The sequence below is a fragment of the Lathamus discolor genome, chromosome 14 (genome assembly GCF_037157495.1).
Source record: "Lathamus discolor isolate bLatDis1 chromosome 14, bLatDis1.hap1, whole genome shotgun sequence".
NCBI classification, from domain to species: domain Eukaryota; kingdom Metazoa; phylum Chordata; class Aves; order Psittaciformes; family Psittacidae; genus Lathamus; species Lathamus discolor.
Genome location: NC_088897.1, coordinates 2,927,377 through 2,948,047, shown reverse-complemented (window position 1 = coordinate 2,948,047; position 20,671 = coordinate 2,927,377). Strand labels below are relative to the sequence as shown.

Sequence of the window (20,671 nt, the reverse complement as noted above, 5' to 3'; positions counted from 1 at the left end):
TTATATAGCAACGGCAATCCGCAAGCACAGAAAAGCAGTTGCTGTTAATGCCAAAATTATTAGGAGATAAATATAAATGATCTATTATGCTCAGAACAGCGGCATCCACCAGTTCCAGCTGCTGGTGCCAATGCAGGAGCTCATCTCCGCATGCACCCTCTCTCTGGTTCTTTCACTCTTGGCCTCTTTCCATCCTGGCTGCTCCCTGGGCAGCTCTGCCTCTGGGGTTTGGTCAGATGCCCTGAGGCTCTGTGAGCTTTGCACTCCAGCCATTAATTCACTTCAGACCTGGCACTTCCTCTGAGCAATGCTTCCAGACATCCCATGGTGTCTGGTTGGTGTCCAGAAAGGAAAATGTGAATGCTCCATCCCTGGCAGCGTTCAAGGCCAGGCTGGACAGAGCCTTGGGTGACACGGTCTAGGGTGAGGCATCCCTGCCCATGGCGGGGGGACTGGAGATCAATGATCTTAAGGTCCTTTCCAACTCAACTCTTCTGTGATTCTATGCCTAGACCTCATCTTATTTAAGGCCCAAGCCGCAAACATCTGAGATTGGGTGATTGATTTTCCTCTTGCTTTAGCACATCTCTTGGTTGCCCCCATCTATCTCGGTTGTCTCTGCTCCTTCCCATTGTCCCCCTCCCTGGCTCGCACAGATAGCAGCACACAGTATAGAGAGCAGGTTTTTACTGTAGTTTATACATCAGCTAGAGTTCAAACAACTCGTTTCTTAATGAGTGGTTTTCTCAACTCCTTTTTATTAACATAATAGTTATTAATATTTATTAATATTTATAATTAACTCCTTTTTAATGAATAGTTTTCGTTTTACTTTTGCTGGCAGAGGGATTCTTGTGGCTTGAAGTGATTTTGCAACTGTCTCTGAATGGGTTTTGTTTGGGAGAACAATGCATGCAGGGATGGTGTGAGGGCGGTGTGAATGCTGCCATTGTGTTTCCTCCTCCTGCCTTCCTTGGGAAAAGGAGCAGAGCTTCTGTCTGAACTTGCTCTGGGATCTGCTGATGGGAAGCAAGACAATGGAAACAGGGAAGGGATGGAGAGCAAGAAACCACCCCAAAGTAAAACCGTAACAGTGGTGATGGGGGGTTAGAGCAAGAAAAGATCCGTTGTTTCCATCCACTTTTGTATTGGTAGACCAGAGACACTCGCTGGGTCTCAAACTACAGGCAGACGGGTGTTGATGCTAGTGCTGATAGAGAGGTATAAAGGAAAGAAGATGCAGCCTGATTGCTGTTGGTTGTATCCATCTAATTCCAAGCAGCACTATTAGCTCATGGGTCTGCTGGCTGTATTTAGAGGTGGGATACCTGGGTGATCCTAGGTCTGTGAAACAGATGATGACATCTTTTTTCTCAATGATGGAGCATATTCTTCCAAAGATGAGGCTTGGGAGGATCCATTGGCAGCTGCTACAGAGCCAGGCAGAGCACGAGGCTGTGGTGTGCGCTGGGAAAACCAAATTTCATGTGCTTTGGATGCTTCTTGCCCAAATTCCATGTCCCAGGAAGCGTCCTGGTAAACTCTGGGACCATAACAGGCCCTCAACAAGGTCCCTCTGCACCGGGGGCACCAGATGGCCATTGTCTGCAGGTTGTGGTGTGTGGCTTATTCTCTCTAAAGTCATGGCCAAAAGCTGTGGCTCAGAGACCGACCCCGCCTGGGTTAGAGGGAATGGCACGTCAGCCCCTCAGCCGTGCGGGGTCTCCGCTGCCTGGAGCAGCCCGGACCTAAGGAAAGCGGCTGGAAAACCTCATTTTCCGGCTCGAATGGGAAGGGGGGGGGCCTGGGCGCCCTGCAGTTCTGCCTGGCTGCCGCCAGGCGGCGCCACACCCGCCCGCCGCGCCACACCCCCCTCTCCCCCGCCCCCGGGCCTGACGTGACGTCGTCGCGGAGCGCCACGTCCGGCGCGGTCGAGTGGGGCGGGGCGAGAGGGGCGCGCCCGCCCATCTGAGCCAATCCGGTGCGTGCGCGCGTGCGCGCGCGGCTGGCCGGCGCCGGGCGCGCGTCGCGGGCTGAGGCGGAGGGAGGGGGTAAGATGGCGGCGCCCGTCCTGCTGCGAGTGTCGGTGCCGCGCTGGGAGCGGGTGGCCCGCTTCGCGGTGTGCGCGGCCGGCATCCTGCTGTCCCTCTACGCCTGCCACCTGGAGCGGGAGAAGGGCCACGACATCCACTACCAGGCCCTGTGCGACTTCAGCGAGCGGGTCCGCTGCTCCGCCGCCATCACCTCCAGGTGAGGCGGGGATGGGACCCGTCGCCGCCTCAGGCTGCCTCGCAGGGAAGGGGCTGGGAGCGGCGGGGCCGGATCCCCGAGCGCTGCCTCCGGTAGCGTGCGGGCTAAGGTGGGGTGTGCTGGGAGGCAGGGTCGGCTCTGTGACGGGGCTCGAGCGGGCGGCAGGGGCCGGCGGCTGCGGACCGGGACCCGTCACTGGAAGCGCTTCCTTGGGGCACTGAGGGGGGCGGGCGGATGGGCCTGTGCTGGGGACTGCAGGGCGGGCAGGCCGAGGAGGAGGGGGTCGGGGCTCTGGGTTCAGGCAGCCCCTTCGTTGGAGGGCTGGTGTGGGAGCGGCGTTCTGTCGGGATCACCGCGGGCCGGAGGGTGAGGCACCCGCAATTTGCGTGTTGTAATCACCAGTAATTAGCTGGAGCGACAGGCGGTTTAGTGGTGAATGTGTGTTCCAGTGAGATGCTGCAGGTGTGACTAGCGGTTAAGGCCAACATAAACGTGTACACTTGTAGATGGTCGGGTTTGCGTTGCTTTAATTGAAGTATCTGAATTGGGTTTTCATGAGAATGGCACCTAGCAGCACAGAAGATTGTCTTTATGATACAGAGGAAGCGTTAGTTGAAGAGACATTTGTATAGCTGCAAAAGGCCAGTCCAAAACCTGTTTTATTTTACAGGCTTCCTGTCAATAATTACTTTAGCACTTCACTTGCTTTCTAAAGGCCAGTGGCTCTTATTTCTGTTAGGAGAGTCGATGTACGAGTTCTAATATGCTGGTGGCTTGGCCTGTTGTCAAGTCACTAGCTGAATGAATAGCAATAATGAAAAGACTTAACCTGCTGTATAGTTACAAATGCTACCAGGGTGACTGTGGTACAGGAAATACTTTTCAGGTGTAATTTGGCCAAGAAAAACTCTCTTAAAAGCCTATTCTCAAGTATTTCAGCTAAAGAATTAAGATGAGTTGTTCAGCAATATCGGAGCTCTTCTGTGCAAATGTGTGTCTGTGTGTGTGTATATATATGCATATGAAGACATACACAAAGGCATCTACAAGAGCTGGGAAAGGGATGGGTTTAATTCTTCAGCAAATGCTTCATTTTTTAATTAGAATTTAGTTATTATCATGTTTAATGCTTTCAGCTGAATGAGTGCTTGAGATGCTTCCCCTTTGTCCCCCCCTCAGTGTAACCTGCATCAAATTTGTCACTGCTTTTATGAAGGTACTTGCTGTATCATCATACCAAGGCAGTGAGGGAGGACATGCCCCTTGTCTGTGAAGGTGGAGGCCAGTTAAATTGTTTAGGCAAAACATACAGGGAACTCTTATTCTTAAAACTATTTCTGGGGTGGCAGAAGTGGGATTGTGTTATGCTACAAAGAGATGTGTGTGTCTGGATGCCTGAAATGAGGCTCTTCTGATTGAATAAGGGCCTTAACTCTGCTTTTCTATCTGCCATCAGGTAATCATTAGTTTGTGAAGGTGCTTGTTCATGTCTCTATTTGAGAAGCGTCCTGAAATGAGAAGTTTCAATCTAAACAGGAAGAAGACTTGCCAGATAACTTAACTTAAAACTGAGCATAAATTACTGAGATTAAACCTTGTGAGTACCATCAGTAATTTGTAAACGAGTAAATTTTACCATAGCTATCAAGGTAAAAAGAGAGTAACAGGGATTTAAGCACCTAAGTAGTCTCTATAGTTGCCTGTTCTTGTGTAGGGTTGTTTCTTCATTACCTTTGTATTGTTATTGTAGTGCTACTATTGGGGTAGGGAATTTGAAGTAGTAGTTTTAATGGATGTTTACTAAATCCTTTGAAGAAATAAAACAATTCCAGTTATATCTTTAGATTTTTAATTACGGAATGCTGCTTGGTAATTATAGTGTTCATTAGTAACACTGCAGCTGAAATGTTGAGTATGCCATGTAAAAACTGTACTGTAGGAATTCTGTAGAATAATTCTAACAGCTAGGGATAAATCAGTGAAAACCTCACTAGCAGTTGCTAGGAGAGTCATGCTTAAAGACTGAAGTATTGCAGCTCATGATAACTAGAGCAAGTGGGAAAAGGACTGTGTGGAAAATGAAGCGTGCAAGTTCTGTTCAGTCAAACCTTATTTGGAGAAGAAGAATGTGCTCTCAGTGCTGTACAGGACAGACAGAAAAGGATTATTGCTGTAAAAGTAAGTCAAGGGGCAAGCTATGAAACTTTGAAGTAAGAATAACACTGAAAGAAATGAATCTTATTTTCCATGTTGCCACAGCTCCCCATCCAGCAGTCATTCTGTTTCCAATAGAGTATTCCTGGTTACCACATCACCAGTTTCTCTGAAACTCGATAACTGAAAGGAACTTTTAACTACAGTTTAGATTTCACCAGGATAATAGAGTTGCAAATACTGTCTTCCAGCATTTTCACATGTAATGCAGATTTAACTTTCGTCTGTTTCTTTTCTCCTTAAACTATTACACTGGCAGTCAGAAATCAGTTGGTTTTCAATTGGCAGGGTTAACTACAGAGTTAAATGGGTGACAAACTTGTATTTTGTGGCTTTTACTGGGCTTCTAGAGCATTCATCTGGTTGTGACTTTTTAAGCTAGATTTGGTGATGGAACTTGTAATGTAACAGTCTTCACATTTTGAGTGTTGACTCCAACAGTGGAACTTTAAAAAGCACCTCATGGTGTCAGAACTAATTTTAACGGTATAGAATAATTAGGATAAATTAGTGTACTCCTATCTGAGCTGAGTTACTTTGGAACCAAGTTCTGGCCTTTAGGGAGGCTTTTTTCCCCACTAATAAACTGTTAACATTTCCAAGTCTTGCTTTTAAGCCAAATCTGGTACTGGCACAACAACAAGAACAGAAATGTTGTAAAGATTACCAGCATGCAAAGGGAGGAGCATAGAAAAATCTTGTAGGAGAGTCTGACTCATCCAGAAGATTGTGCTGGAGAGATACCTCCCTAGTATTCCTTATTCAAAATACTCATGGTCAGCATATTTCAAGTTGTTACCATGGAGAAAGTTCATTAAATAGTTTTAAACCAGCTAAGGACAGTATATAAGGGAAGGTATGAGGGAAGCACCTAATATCTTCATTTGGCAGTTTTGTAGATGTTTTAAGTGAATTGCTGTCTCATAATTGAGAATGATGAAGTGGCAAGAATGGCTTTATTTGTAATGAAACTGGCTAACAGCAGTTCATGACAAATACCCTTGGTCTTGTTGTTAACAATAGTTTCACAGAGTGAATTAAGCTAATAGACAAGTTTCACATAATATGGATCGCGGTATGGCGTGAAAGAAAACGTGACATAGAAGTAGTAATGGAGAGACACAGAGCTAGGGAGACTTCTAGGCCTTCTACTGTATTTCTGCTTTCTGTCTTGATTAATTTCAGGTTCCTGCAAAGCAGTTTAGTGGATGGCTCTGTTTGAAGCAACTTTTGTAGCCTGGCATGTGTTAATGCTGTAACAGCTTCAATGCAAACTGAAGACAGATGGCATGAATGAGCAAAGGGCACATGCCACTGTATATCTTTGCCAATATGGGTGGCTGTGTAAGGGAAGAGGCTTGGAAATTATCAGTATTGCTCCAGGTTAGCATCTTTAGCTGACTTACTGAAGAAGTTGTGGAGTCTGTTAAGGTTCTGTGTTCATCTGGGTGTAATGTGGTAGATGACATATTTTAGGGGTTCCTTCTTCTGAACTTTATGCTAATGTGCAGGGTCTTAGATTGCTATTGTGCACTTGAGCCACTCTGAAATGCCTATTCTGAAAGTCTAGTATGCATGTCTGCATTATGTCTTCCAGTAGGTGCACCAAAATAATCATCTGGTGCTTCTTGAAAACGTGTATCTGTAACATTTTGCATGCATCGTGGACTGATCTGTGCAGACATGCACTTGTTCTGTTGGATTTGCCATGCGTAGCCTGTGTAAACTGCGGTATTATTATATTGTTCTGCTCACCTTCATTAATCACTTCAAGCAGTGAGTTTAGACTTTAGTGCAAATGTTATATTTGAGCTGTTTGTCCTTGCAACACAGTACTTCTGTGCTGTGTTGTGTGAGTAGAATTGTACTGGTGTAGAGATCACCTCTCTGCAGAGTGGGCATGGAATATGTTATGCTTATATCCCCTTCAATTCTCATTAATATCTTTCATATTAATGGTAAGTTCCTGATGTCCCAGCATGTTTTTTATTGCTGTACCTGCAAGCCAGCATTCAGATTCGAGGTTGACAGCTACAGTTGTTAGTGATTGATACAAGGTGAGAAAAGGTAAAAGTAGCTTTATACAGGAAGTGGGAAAAGCATGTGTAGTCGCTTTTTTGTGAACCAGGGTGCACAAATGAGACCTGTGTGCTTTTTAAGCTTCCCTGGTTTTGCAAGTCTCTGCTCTTTTTTAGTCAGCAATGTCTTTAACCTGGGCCATATTGTTTTTGTTGGGCATCTTCCATTCTGTATAGGAAAAGGTGGAAGTTTGATTAAACTGCTAGAGGGCAGCATGTGAAGCAGCTGGTGTTACATTCAACAGGAATCATTTGTGGTTCTTAGGCTACTGAAATAGTTTACATGAAAATGTTGCCTCCTGAGACTCAGCTATAATCTGTCCTGTCATATAAAATGAGGATTGCAATGGTTAGAGAGCAGCTGTAATGATGCTGCTTCAGTTATTCTGTAGCAAGGATTCATTGGTTGTGCTGTCTGAGGGAAGGTTTGAAGATCTCCAGCTTGTTGCTTGGGCAGAGGGAAATCAGTGTAGGCAGAATCCATCTAGTATGTCAGGCCTTTGTTTCAGCAGCATTTGGAATGCTGCAGGTTCAGGTGATGGTGAACTGGTGTAGCTGTAGCTACGAGTGTGATACAAGTTTTACAGCTAAGGATGGTGAGCCAAATAGCACAAACACCTTGAGGCCAAGGTAAGTTGTGTTTTTCTGCTTTTTTAGCCTGGTTTCTAGAGGAGATTTTGGTTTTGTGCTGCATTAATAATCTATATTTTTTTTAATCTTTTAATGGCAAAATTTAAAGGAGGTATTGAAAAGATGTGCAGATGTGGCACTTAATGACGTGGTTTAGTGGTGGACTTGGCAGTGCTGGGTTAACGGTTGCACTCAATCATAAAGGTCTTTTTCCAACCTAAACGATTTTGTGATTCTCAGTAAGGTTTTATAGAAACAGATTCAGTGCTAAAGGGGCAGGGGGAGAGACTCAAAATAGTAACTTTGGAGGGAAAAACCGTGCCATGTGAACTAAGGCTGGCTGTCCTATTTGGTCAGCCAGCCAGCCAGGCAGGCAGCACATGTGCAAACAGGACTCGGTCAGAACTGATAGCTGATGGACTTGATTGTGGAGGATGTGAGCTGGGAGGGATCCAGAGGTTATTCGATGTGCTGGGGGAGGAAGGCGTTTCAGGAACACTTGTAGAAAACCAGTTTCATTGGCTCTAAAGGAGGCTGTTCCCAAAGCAGCAGAAGCTGATAGTTCAAGTGAGTTTTGCCTTATCTTTTTAACAGAAAATTGGTAACTTAACACTTCAGGCTGCTGTAATGCATAGTGGCTGAGGTCCAGGTTTTATATAATACAGCAGTACCCTCACTACATGTCTTTCCAACCTTACAGTGTATACATGGACATGTGTATTCTGGCTTTTCATAAATACATCATTTCCAGCTTGACTGGAATTTGCAGTAGGGCTGAGAATTATTTTGCGTGTTGCAAAGTAAATTTAACAAAGTGCCTATAGTTCAAATTCGGGCTTCATTTCTGGTAGCTTAATAGATGAGATTATGTAGAACAATGCTGTTGGCTTGTAGCTTGGATAACCAGTGTGTCTATGAAAACTGCTATAAAATAATTAACCACTTTCTGCTTGAGACTTGCTGATCTAGACACTGAGGGGTTTTTGGACTGTTTCTGAGGTAGAGCTGGAGGAGATACAGAACAAAATCCTATTTGGTTATGGTAAATCCTGCTCATAGATTGAAACATGAAATGCATCACAACTTTTCAGCTCTCTTGGCAAGTTTACAAGTGGGAGATTTTAATCTCCTTTCTTATGGCTTTAATCGAAGGCTTTTACTTAATTTATTAAAACTCTTAGAATGGCCTGAGCAACCTCGTAACCATGATCTAGGTTTAAGCCACAATCCTCTAATGAAGTTGTAAAGAAGCTGCAACCAAAGTTTCCTAACATTGCTCCAGCTACTTTGACCTTTATATGAGCTTTTAACTGAGTGTGATGATGTGTGAGCACAGGCCAGCTCTACTTCCCTCCTTAGAGCTTCCATTCTGTACTGTAACTTATCTCGGAAGTCAAATGACACTTCAGGAAATGGGCACATCACTTGCCAGATGTAGGCTTATTTTAGGAAATTACATTAATTGTTTCCTCAGGGTTACAAAGTGGTAAATGGTGCTTGCTGTTGATAACAAAAGAATGCTTATGGGATGAAAAACAATCCTGAAATGAGGGGCTTTAAGTAATCTGTTACTCTGAAAACAAAACTTGAGTTCTTTACTTACAGTTCTTTTGAATCATCCATGCCATTTAATAACCTGGTCTCCTGAAAGATTTGAGAGCATTTTCAGCTAGCTGTTCAGGAGACTAGAATGTGAACTGGGAAGTGCAGGTGCTTTGTTCAAGGCATCTGCTACTGGCTGGTGTCAGGGATGTGGTTCTGAAGCCAGCTGGCCTCAACCTGATCTAGTATGGTTATTTTCATGTTAAAATGAATATACAGTGGTTAGTTCTTTTCTTGACATGAGAGCTATGGACTGCCAAGTGAAATTGAGCTGATGTGATCCTGGCATCACTGTTGTGGACGTCAAGTGTGTGTTCAGAAAGCATTGAGATGCGCTCAGGCAAGCTTCAAGTTAGGCATGACAAAAAGTCACTGTAGGATTTGATTTTAGGTGTTAGGAAACTACATGAACAGTTCTAAACACTTTTTGTCTTGGATTTCTTAAATCACTATTCTGAAAATCTTCGTAAAGAGCATTCAGAGTTGTACTTGCAGATGAGGAGTGGATGAGCATGTTAGTGCAGGGGAAACCCTAGTTCAGAAGTTTCTTAAGCTGATTCTTAGTGATGATTGAGGTTAAGAAGAGCATCTTGGGGAATGATCTCTTTGTAAAAGCCCTTAAAAACATCTCCTGCAGGTAACTAAGCACTGAAATGGTTGGCTAGAGCAAATAGTATAGCATTTCTTACAGAGAGAGGATGAGAGAATAATCTGACTCATGGCTACATATATACTTTGTTTGTTTGACTTGCTGTGTTTGGCAGGCTTGGAATTCTGTTGCTTTTTGAGCTAAGACTGATAACTTACAGCTGTTAACTTAAAGATGGAGCTTGTTTACTTTAAAATGACTGAGAGGCTGTGCACTGCTTGTGGTTCTCTTGGTTGCCTTTCTGCCAGTGGTATTGTCACTGCTAAATTACAGTAACGTGTTTAGAGTTTAAGTGTACTCCCACAGTCCATTGTTCCGGATCATGAAGGATGTTCATAATTGTGCAGAAGAGGTAATTATTGAACAGAGTAGGATTTTATTTGAGAGATGTCACTTGTGGATCAAAATGACCTCAGTTCTTGCTATTAACAAGTGTCAAGTGTGTGCAAATGCTGCTTGAAACTTCTGAGAATGCGATACTTCTGATTTTGGTTAAATAGCACAACCCAAAAGGGACACTGTTTAGAGGCTGGCTAATCATTTTCAGTGTATTTCTTCCTCTTGTTAGAGTGAGATGCACACTGGACTAGAAGTCACTGACTCCAGTATAGTGAATAGTACAGTGAATAGTATTCAATTTTAGGCATTGGGAAACTGCATGAACACTTTGCCTTGGATTTCTTGAAGCGTTTATAGGGCACTTTCAAAGCTGTACCTGCACATGGGGAGTGTCATCTTGAACAGACAGGAATGGAGTTACTTCAGACATGCAGGAAGATGGCTAAAAGGTTTACTTTAAAACTTCCTTGTCGTTAGTTTGCTTTTGTCTTACTAGGAGCAAAACTGGGGTGTGGCAGAATTAGTCTTGCCACGTGTGTTGTCACAGTGCTCTGAATCACACAGGGTGGCTTCAGGAAGAGTTTCACAACAGAGCATTTAAAAGGGACAGGGAGCCAAAGTCATACCAGCAAAAAGCGGTGTTGGACTAAGCTTTCATCTTGCTGTGGAAGCAGCTCTTGAATTGGTGCAGTTCGTTTTACTTAGCGTTCTGTAGCCAACAAACTGATCCCAATTAACAATAGGTCTTGTAAATCATAATCCTTGTGAGACACAAGTTCTGTGAAGAACTGAGCTGTTTCTAGTCCTTTTTACTGATCTTTTACCTGGAATTTGTGGTTAGGACTGCAGTCTTCTTGCTATTTCTTTGCCATGTTTTTAGACTTTCAGTTACAACTTGGGTGTGATTTGCATGATTTAGGTGGGAGAAGGGAGATTCCTGTACTCAGTGTTCTACCTTCCTCCAATTGCTTTGCGAAGTACTTGGCTTGTTGTGCCAAGTGGGTTTTGGGACCTCCTTGAGAGAATGAGGAGATGATTTAGCCTCTTCAGGAAAGAAACTAGATTGAAATGGAAATGCACAAAGTCTAAATATTTTGCTTTTCAGATTGATGCAGAAAACTTCCACTTCAAACCTGGTAAGGTTGGAAAAAGAGCTTCCTCTCAAACCACAGGCTTCTTGACTGTCTTCAAGTGTGTGGAATAAGATGTGAGATCAGAGCTGTTGTACTCCATGGACTGAAATTTAATACTCCGTGTTCTTAACGCTGCTGCATAGCCAATAAGATATTTAATGAACTACTGCATGTGGAGAAAGCTTTCACCATGCTCTGACCTTCTCGCAGCTGTGAGCAGTTCACTTGGGGACCCTGACTATCAGGGAGGGCTCGAACTCATTATCTTTGCATTAGCAGCATTTTACTCACTTGTAGAATAACTGAAGGGTCAGGTTCTGCAGTCTGAAGTTTCTGATGTTTTAAGCTTGCGTTTGCTCTCAAATGTGAGAGGATCTCATGAGCAGCAGAAGAGGTGAGAGCACACAGCTAGAGCAGGGAGAGGGTAGGAATTCCACATCCTGCAGTTACTTTGAGCTTGGCTAATGTGGAACCACTGACTTAGGCACACTTTGTGTTCTGCTGTTTAGTCTCTCAATAAGGAAAGTCTGAGTGTGTTCAAATAGAGTTTAAAGTCACCCTGCAGAGAATTCTCACTTAGGGACAAGAAGAAGTTGCACCTGTGGATAGTAACCTGAAGCACCTATAAATGTGGTAATACAGAACAATAAAAATAGGCCATTCAATGCAAAATGATGATGCCTTTAATGTATTTGGCTCCTTAATGCTGCATTTGGTAGCTGGACACATGGGACAGTTGTCATGTGCTGTGACCATCTTATCAAAGTTCTCACAGAATATCCAGATAACCTTCAGTGTGTGGGAGGAAGGTCTTGTCATAGCTAAGATTCTTTGGAACTTGCATATTTCTCTATGATGTTTGCTTATCTGTTGTTGCACAGTGTTTGGTCTGCTTTGAAATCCCTCCGCCTTGGAAGCATGGCTCCCTTAGCTGTCAAGTGCTCACTTGAACCTCTGCGGCTGCTTTCCCAGATCTTTGGTATCTATCCTTGATGCTGCTTCACACACAAACTTCTCTAGATGCTAAGCGGGACTGTTTGCCATCATATACTGGAGGGGGGATGTGCACTCAGCCTTGTGTAGCCCCAGACGTCCACTGGGAAGACTGCAGGGAGTGAAGCCACACAACACTGGTCACCCCAGCAATTGACTTGGTGTCTTTCTGAGCCTTTGAGGCTCCGGGATACAAGACATTGTCCTGTGGTAAAGCAGTGTCAGTCTTCTCTGTGCTGGCTTAAAGCTTTATATTTGCACAGAGGTTTCACTTCAGTCATTTATCAGATTTGAGACCAAACTGGTTGAAAGTAGGTTAGGTTTTTTACTGTTTATGCAGTAAATGTGCTTTCTAGGGGCAAAGTTTCTGCTCAGTTTCTTGGTGAGAAGAGCAGAAGACTTGGGTGTCATAGTTCATTCCAGACAATTACTCAGCTTGAACTAAAATGATCAATTTGAATAAGTTTCGAAAATACTCCACGGACGGTTGTGAGATCATGAAGTGTTTTGAAGACTATCTTAAATTGTACTACCTGTGGTACCTTTCTCATGTGAGGAAACTGCTTGTAACGTGGTGGTGGCCTTTCACTGGTCTCAGATGTATGGCAAAGTATATCAGCAACATTCCTGTAGTGTGCGGAGAGCAAGCCTGTGCTGTGTCTTGGTTTAGAGCTGTTGCCTCTAACTAGTACAAGAAGCTATTTGGAAATGGCACTTGTGTGGGCATACATGTAGTGCGCTGGTGTTCACTGCTCCAACAGCAGGGAGGGATTGTGCTTTTATTTACATAGATACGTGACAGTTCACCTGATAATGTGAACCTAGCCGTTTAGGCAGTACTTAACTTGGTGCTCCAGAGATGTGCTGGCAGATACCCTAACATTCTCTTGTAAATTAGTTCAGTTGCATGTTGAAGCAGTAATAAATACAGTCCTCACTTTGCTTTTACAAATAATGGCGTGATCTGCCTTAGGGCATTGAATTAATGGTTTCTTGCACATTTGCTCATTTAATCTCTTGTGCCCTTCCTGCTGCAGCAGTTTCATAGGGCTTGTGTCACTTTCTGTCTTATCACTAAAAAGTTGGTTAAAGTACTAGTTCAAGATGTCACACTGTGCCAGGGCTCTGACAGATGAGGTCTGTGAATCCTGTATGGTACTATCTCCAGCTTGTCTGCTTGACAGGTTTGGGTTCCTCCTGAGGTGTTAGGCTGATCAGGAGCAGCTAAATGCAGACGCATACTCTGCTTTACTTGTTCTGAGGCTAATTAGGGAAGTGCTGGTAGAGTGGTAACAACTAGTTACCAAGTTGTACTATTTTCCCTCAGCTGTATAGTGAGCAGTGTCCAACTTACTGTGCTGGCAAGAACTGCTAAGGCTGTCGTTGGAGGAAGGAAGTGTTTATTTGATGAAAGACCTTTAAACTCCAACCCTAGGAAGCAGACATGGTGTTTGGTGAAGTTGCAACCATGTGATTTTGGTAGTTTCTGGTGTGTCAAATAACTTTGGCCAGCAGCGTGTGGGATAAAGTTCTACGTAGTGCACCCCGTGTTGCAAGCTGCTTGGTTTTCCAGGATAACTCTGAACTTTGTATAGAACTGTGGTTGTCATGTCAGAATATATGGGGGGGGTGGGGGGGAGGGGATATGGGTTTTCTTGATTCCTCAGCAGTGATGAACTGAAAATACTGATGTAAAGCAACAGGTACCTGAATACGAGTTAATTAGTTTCACTGTTTTACAGATGGGGTCGAGGATTCGGTCTGTTGGGTTCCATCTTTGGAAAGGACAGTGCAATAAATCAGTCAAACAGTGTTTTTGGGCTCGTGTTTTATATACTACAAATGCTACTTGGTAAGTATTAATTCAGTTTTGAGGCTAAAGTAAAGCTCTGTGGTGATGTGTATTACACATTGTGTAATCTGTAGGAGACCAGACAAATGCGTGTGATTTTTATCTTTTTTAGCACCAGTTTAATGACACATCTGTCCAAAGGGCTTAAAACCCCAACTGATAACCAAAGCAATTGCGTTTTTCTCCTGTTACACTATTAATATAAGCATCAAGACAGTTGCTGCACTGGTATTCTCACTTCAGTGTATTTAGCATTGTCTTGCATGACAGAAAAGAGAGGAAATAAAAATGGAATTCACAAGTTTTGCAGGAGTAATAGAGATAGCAGGCAAAAAAGTGCATGAAATGTAATAGTTACATGTTTCTTTGTATATGGTCTGCTATAGAGCTATTGACACACATAACTTGACCAGCCTGTAACTTTCCCATAACTCAGGAATACAGAAGATGGTTAATACACATACTTCTTATCAAAGGACTGTCGTACAGAACCTAGAAGCTCCCCTCCAGATAGCGATTCGGGAGCCAGCCACCTTGGGCTCATGGTATTTTAAACAGACTTCTGTGTAATACCAACTTGCTGAGTAGCCTTCAGTTTGAATTAGAGTGCTTAGGCTTTTTTGCTCTGTGTGGAAGGGGGGGAATGAGAGCAATGGCAGTAACTTTCTCTCTCTTGTTGCAGGTATGACAGCAAGTGCAGTAGCAGCTCTAATCCTCATGACATCCTCCATAGTGTCTGTAGTAGGGTCACTGTACTTGGCATACATTCTGTACTTCGTGCTGAAGGAATTTTGCATTGTCTGCGTCATCACATATTTGCTGAACTTCATTCTCTTTATCATCAACTACAAACGACTAGTTTATTTGAACGAGGCCTGGAAACGGCAACTCCAACCCAAACAGGACTAAGGCCTGTTTGAACTCTTGACTGACAGTCTGAAGACCCAACTTCCATTAAGTTTATTTTGCAGTAATTTTTTATTCTCCATATCAGACACTTTCCCAGAGAATCATAACAGAATTTTTAATTATCAATTTGAAGGGGCCCTAGATAATTGTTTTTCCTTTGTGCTAATCTTCAATGTGGTTATGAAAGAAAGCTCTAATACAATCAAAGACAAGCTTTAACTTTACTTTGAAGGAGTTTTAGCCACAGCAAAACCTAGACTCTCTTCCCCCCTCCACTTGTGAAGTGGGTAACACTTGCTATAAAATATCCTGTATATAAATTCAGGTATAACAAGATGTGATCATGACATTAAATATTCTAGACTAGGATTTACCATATTTAATGTTGCCATGTTTACAGTATGTGTATTACTTTTTTTAGCTGATGGACTTAGATTTGACTAGGACTTATACTGTAAATAAAACTAGAGATACTGGTTTCATCCCTGGAGAACTCACTGTACAATCAGTTTTGCTAGCCTAGGAGCTGTCAGAGTGTTCACCTAATAATCGACTGACGTGATGGAAGAAGTGACCTCTGTAGAACACTGAGTTGCTGCAGTCGCTGCTAGTGCTGTCGTGAGAATGATGGTTGGGTTTTGTTCCATTCCTTTTTGTCCGTGTCTTCAGTAACGAGAAATGGAATTAAAGCTGAAACCTGAAGTACGTTTGTTAAACAACAACGTCATTAATTTCTGTACAGAATGAAATAGCTTAATGTGGTCAATAGAAAGCTGCCACCGAGATATTACATGCAGATTGGGGGTTGGTGTACCAACATTCTTTGGAAGGACTTAATTTCCATGCAGAGCTGTTTCATTTTTAACCTGTGGTCAGCCAGCCAGTGTTACTAATGTTTGATGTTACATGAATGCTGCAGTATAGAATTGCAATTTGCAGTGGAAACCACTGACTGAATAGGATAACCAAGAAGCAGTTCCTTAATTGATCTTCGTCAGGATCTTTGGTTTGTGCTATATTGGGAAATGAACTTTAGGCCTGACATACATAAGATCCCTTGGAAGGGCACGCTGTTTAGTGAGATAAGTAAGTAAATGTGCTCCTGAAAATGAAATGTGATCTAGTGCTATCATTGCTCTTTCTAATAACTAACTGGGAATAAAACAAAATTAAACTGCAGATCTGAACAGAGGAACAAAATTGTAAATGTTGTTTCTGCACTCAGTATTCTAAGGCTGAATGTTAAAAGTGCCTTCTGTCTTAAAATCCTAAACCAAATACTTTGTGTTGAACTTGGCAGGCAGAAGTGTCCTTGCTTTAAAAATGAACAAACAAACCAATTCCCAGGCAAACTTGCTGGGGATAGGAGAGTATTAAGAGATCTGTTTTAGTTTTTAGACTGAGAAGTGGTAGCAATATTGTTTCAGTTAACTTAAATCAGTGTGACTGAAGGTTGATAATGCAATTTGGGAAAGTAAAGTACTTGTGTTTCGTACTCTGTGACACCAAAATGTATTGGTTCAGCTACTTTCTGTAATTGGTGCTGTGCTGCTTTTTGCCCTTGTCAGCTTCTAAATATGAAGAACTCCAACTGCGTACCCATTTATTTAAATAATGAGCTTAACTAATTTTAGGATGTTTTTGCCTAAACATGAATGTCAGAGAGACACTTACGTTGTCTGGCTAGGTGGATTCTAAACACTAAGTTATTGAGGATAAACTTGACTGTGAAACATGCAGTGTTCCATAGAGAGAAAAGTAGACTTTTTAGATTGAATTTACAAAATACTATTTAAATTACTGAAGTAATTTTCTGGTTTGTATCAAGGATGTAGGTGGAAACTGCTTTTATGTATAGAGTTCTGTGGTATGAGTAACATCTGTTGCATGTAACACTAAACTACTTGTCCCTCTTGTCTAACAGTTTTAGACAATTCATTAAATGCGTTTTGTATTGACCAGAGTATAGTTAAAGCTTGTCTTGATGTTTAGTTCTGTCTCTCAAATGCCTTGAACTTTGATATGAGGGGAGTGAATTATGTTAAACTGGTCCTTCAAGGCTTTACTTTGTTCTCTTACAAGCCTTGAGGCTCTGTCACTGTTTAATGTGTTGTATGGATTTATTTTGATGCATTCCTGTGATCTACTCTAAGGCATCTTTTTCATCCGAGGAAGAGGTGAACACATGCTGCCTGCAGTGGTTAGTCGCAGCGCTGATCCCTCAGAACAAGCAGCAATGGAGACAAGTATTATCAGTGATTACTTGGTCCAATTTCTGGGTATAGTGCACACCGAAAACAAAGAAGAAAAGCCCCATCAGCTGAAAGTATAGGTGTTGACTAACTTCACTGTGTCTTGTGCTTGTCTGTGTGGGCATAGTCTGTTAATTCAGTTTGCCTAGTAAACTTGTTTAGGGCCAGATTTTGCACAGTCGTGTCTGCAGTCCTTGTTTGTGTGGCCATAGGGATCAAATGGAAACAGAGTTTGGTCTCTGGAAGAATTTGCAGCTACACTTTGTGCACGAACTTGCCAGTCTGATCCTTAATTGTGAACTCTCTTGTCTTGTGTGCTTTTCTTGCAGTTACTTTTTACTGGAAGGGATTTGCTAGAAATGGCCCTAACTCTTCTACTTCCTCCCTTGTACTTCAGAAATGCAGTTGGCCTGAATAAAGGGCAAAATAATGTTAGCAGTAGAAATCTGGACCTTTCTGCTTCCAGCTCTTTGACTCTTTCCTTGTTGCTCCCAATGATAGGACCAGCATATTTCTTCCAGTAAAATGGCTCAAGTTATGATTAGTTAGTGTGATGGAAATCAGAGGAGTGCTTCATGCAACTCCCCCCGCCTGCCCCCAGCCAAAACTAGTGCTATGGCAAATGTTTAACATGTAGTTGATATGAATTTGACTCTTACAAATCTGAAGGCAAATTCTGAGGAATCTTGAGGATACTATGGGGAAAAGCAAGTAACTAATACCTGGTCTGGCAGGACAGGAGGGTATTACACAGATTCTGGTTATGTTTCAACACTCAAAGCGGGGGGGAGGAGGGAAATCATAATACACAAACAGTGGTTCTGAATTTGGGCTTCTCCTCCCCCTCATTGGCTCTTAGAAGTTCTATGCTGGGTTGGATTGGAAAGGCAAAAAACCTCATCCCAAAACTTGCTTAGGAATTAAACATTCCTAAAATTCTCTTACTGTAAGGTACTTGCTACTCTTAAGGCCAATGAAGCATTCAAGTCTTGTTTCGGAAATGAATGTTCTTGGAAGTTTCTTACTGTCAAGTGTTTGCAACGCTAAGGCCAATGAAACATTCCCTACCACCTCCGCTATCTAAAGTGACAACAAATCTTTCTTAGGTTTCCATATACCATAGGATGCGTTTGTCTCTGCTGTACAGATCTCTCAATAGTTCCAAAAGATTGGTGAGGTGCTTCGGGCAGCACTTGATGCTCCTAATTTATATGGGCTAAAGTTAAAGAGCTCTAATAGCTTTGGTTCTGCCAACATTGTTTAAATGTGATCTAGACAAAACTGGTCCAGAAAAGATGAAGTATTCTGCCACCATAAAACTGTATTAAGCATGGCCTAAGTATTAGGTGTTTGTTCTGTATAGTATGTTCCATCGACTATTTATTACTAGTGCTTTAAACTCCAAATTAAAACATCCCTTGAAATGGAGTCATTGGGCAGATGTTCCTTTTATCAGTATAGGTTGAGAGATTCTCTATTGGAGGTTTAGGATCCAATTTTGCTAACAGGTAAACCAATGTAAATATGTATGAATTCTATTTGTTGCACATAACTTTTTTTGGTATAAAAAAAGAATAAATGTAGAAATTACCTGTGGATGTCTTGCTGCAATCATTCTTATGCTGCATTCATTCCAAACATAAGAGCTTGAATGAACCCAATTGGAGGCCTTTTTGGACTCAGTCTGAGCCTTAGAAACTGTTTTTAAAGTCAGTACTGTAATTCTGTTTGTAGACATGTACTAAGCTGTGATTGTTTTCAGAGATACTGTTAGCAGCAGAACACTTAAAGCACTCGGGTGCCCAGCGATACCAGTTCAGAGCATTTCTGCAGCTTTGTGTCTTGCTGAATGTTGTGTGCACACGGGTGTGTAAAGGGTGAGCATCATTGACTTGAGGCTTTAACCGTTTACAGTTCTCTAAGCAATGTGCAAACCCCTCCCCGTTCAGTGTGTTCTTGTTATCCCTTCCTGCTTTCCTTGGTTCTGTAGGTCTGCTTTACCTCTGCCCCAGCAAGATGACAAAGTATCTGGAAAGTGCTGTGTGTTCTTCTAGACTTGGGGAGGGAGGAACTGCTGGGAAGGGTTGGATAGGTGGTTTGGGATTCCGATTGCACTGAGCTCTTGAGAACAAGCAGGAGCTAAGACTGAAATGTGTGCTTACTGTACGTGTGGGTCTTACACTTTGCATCTGTTTTGTTGGACTGAACTAGAGTTCCTTCTGCAACCGCAAGCCCTGTGTGTAACCACAGGGATCTGAGCCCTAGTTTGTAATGAGTTAACGGTGTTAGACCTTTATCTGTGTTCTGATGTGGCAGCTGTTGGTGTGTCACGGCTGTTGAAATGGGGAAGAAAATAATTTAAAGGAAATTATGTCTAGAGAGCAAGAAGTCACAATGACTTTCATTGTTGGCTGAAGTATGGTATTTGCTCTTATCCCATGGTACGTTTGAGCAAGTTTCTTTACACTGTGGATGGACTTCTGTGTTCTGGAGTTTTAGTTATATAGAAAATGTGTAGACCTAACACAGTAGAGAGTGTTGATACTATGCTGCTGCTTTTCCCTTAAAAGCAAAATTGTTCTGAAGTCTGCAGTAAACATGTATGTCCTTATTCTGCATGTAGCAGTGTGGACAGTGGTGCTGGTTTCTAACCTACTGCATCTAAAGGAAAGAGAATTTGGGAGAAGAGCCAGTTGCAGGAACAGTTGTAGCAACAGTTTCACAAAGTATCTGTGCTTCAGAATAAAACAACTACATAATTGTACCAGCTTCCAAAACACAGCAGGCAGCCTCCAGTTTGGCATTCTGCTGTGGGTGACACTGCTCTTGGGACAACCCTGGTGTGTTGCAATAAGAAGATTGCAGAATGTTCTGAGCTTTTCTGAGTGTTGGCATCATCTATTGCAGTCTGAAGCCTGGTCTTTAGGGTCCTCTAAGCCTGTTGGGCAGCGTGAAAGAGACGTTTCTACACTACGTTACTGTCTAATGTAGCATGTGACCATTAATTTACACATCGCCCTACCCCACAAGGCTTCAGGCTAGTATCAAAAAGGTTTAGAACAAACTTACCCTCTAGACGACTATTACTGTAACACATAGTGACAATTTAACATGAAGGACCTCCTTCCAAGCTGGAAGATAAAACACATCTACTAATGGCTGTTCTGGTACTGGGAGTAAAAGAAATAGTTTTAGACAAAGTTCAGTTGATGTAGTACCTATCTAACATATTCCACCTTGCTGCTGTAGTGTGAATTCTGTACTGTATTGGAGTATGTTGGGTATCCTCACAGTAGTACTTTGTACAATTCCTGAATGCTGTGAACTCTCAGAATTTCTCAGCCAGATGCATATGTTCTGTCCCACAAGAGAAGATATATCTATATATATATAGCTATAGATATATATATATATTGTGCTCTTTGTTAATCCTGCAGACAGCCTGCTGTGATCTGAGTAGTGTAACTGTTAGGGGAGTATAACTGGAGACCCTCATTTCCGTTGGAGGGATATGATGTTCATTTACAGTAACTTGGATTTTTTTAAGTCTTCAGCATTGACTTGTATCATGTAATACATGTAATGCTTTTTTTTTTTTTTTTTTTGCCATAACCAGATACCTCAGTCAGGATCTCTTAACTTCAGCTCCTTGAAACTCTGAATAATCATTTTACTACCTGGAAAGAGGAAGCCTACAGACATGGTTAAGCATAGGAAACTAGTGTTTCTGATCTGCTTTGTATCATAGTAACTACTTCATAGTAGTTACT

General features: G+C 42.5%; 1 protein-coding gene and 1 long non-coding RNA gene across 2 annotated transcripts; one reads left to right on the top strand and one right to left on the bottom strand.

The window, feature by feature from the left end:
• Window positions 1–1,995: 1,995 nt before the first annotated feature.
• VKORC1L1 (vitamin K epoxide reductase complex subunit 1 like 1) lies at window positions 1,996–16,612 on the top strand. The gene is made up of 3 exons (XM_065694341.1): window positions 1,996–2,250; window positions 13,631–13,740; window positions 14,423–16,612. The coding sequence occupies exons 1-3, from the start codon at window positions 2,057–2,059 to the stop codon at window positions 14,647–14,649; spliced, it is 531 nt and encodes a 176-aa protein (XP_065550413.1). The 5' UTR covers window positions 1,996–2,056; the 3' UTR covers window positions 14,650–16,612.
• Window positions 14,700–20,260, bottom strand: LOC136021778 (uncharacterized). The gene is made up of 2 exons (XR_010615885.1): window positions 19,971–20,260; window positions 14,700–15,346 (listed from the first exon to the last, which is right to left on the bottom strand). It is a non-coding gene; the product is annotated as an uncharacterized LOC136021778 (long non-coding RNA).
• Between the last annotated feature and the right edge of the window lie 411 nt (window positions 20,261–20,671).

Bases quoted from the DNA above. Each gene is read 5' to 3' on its own strand.
- VKORC1L1 (XM_065694341.1), top strand. From the start codon at position 2,057: ATGGCGGCGCCCGTCCTGCTGCGAGTGTCGGTGCCGCGCTGGGAGCGG. The intron at 2,251-13,630 runs GTGAGGCGGGGA...ACTGTTTTACAG, and splicing joins TCCGCCGCCATCACCTCCAG to ATGGGGTCGAGGATTCGGTC. The intron at 13,741-14,422 runs GTAAGTATTAAT...CTCTTGTTGCAG, and splicing joins TATACTACAAATGCTACTTG to GTATGACAGCAAGTGCAGTA.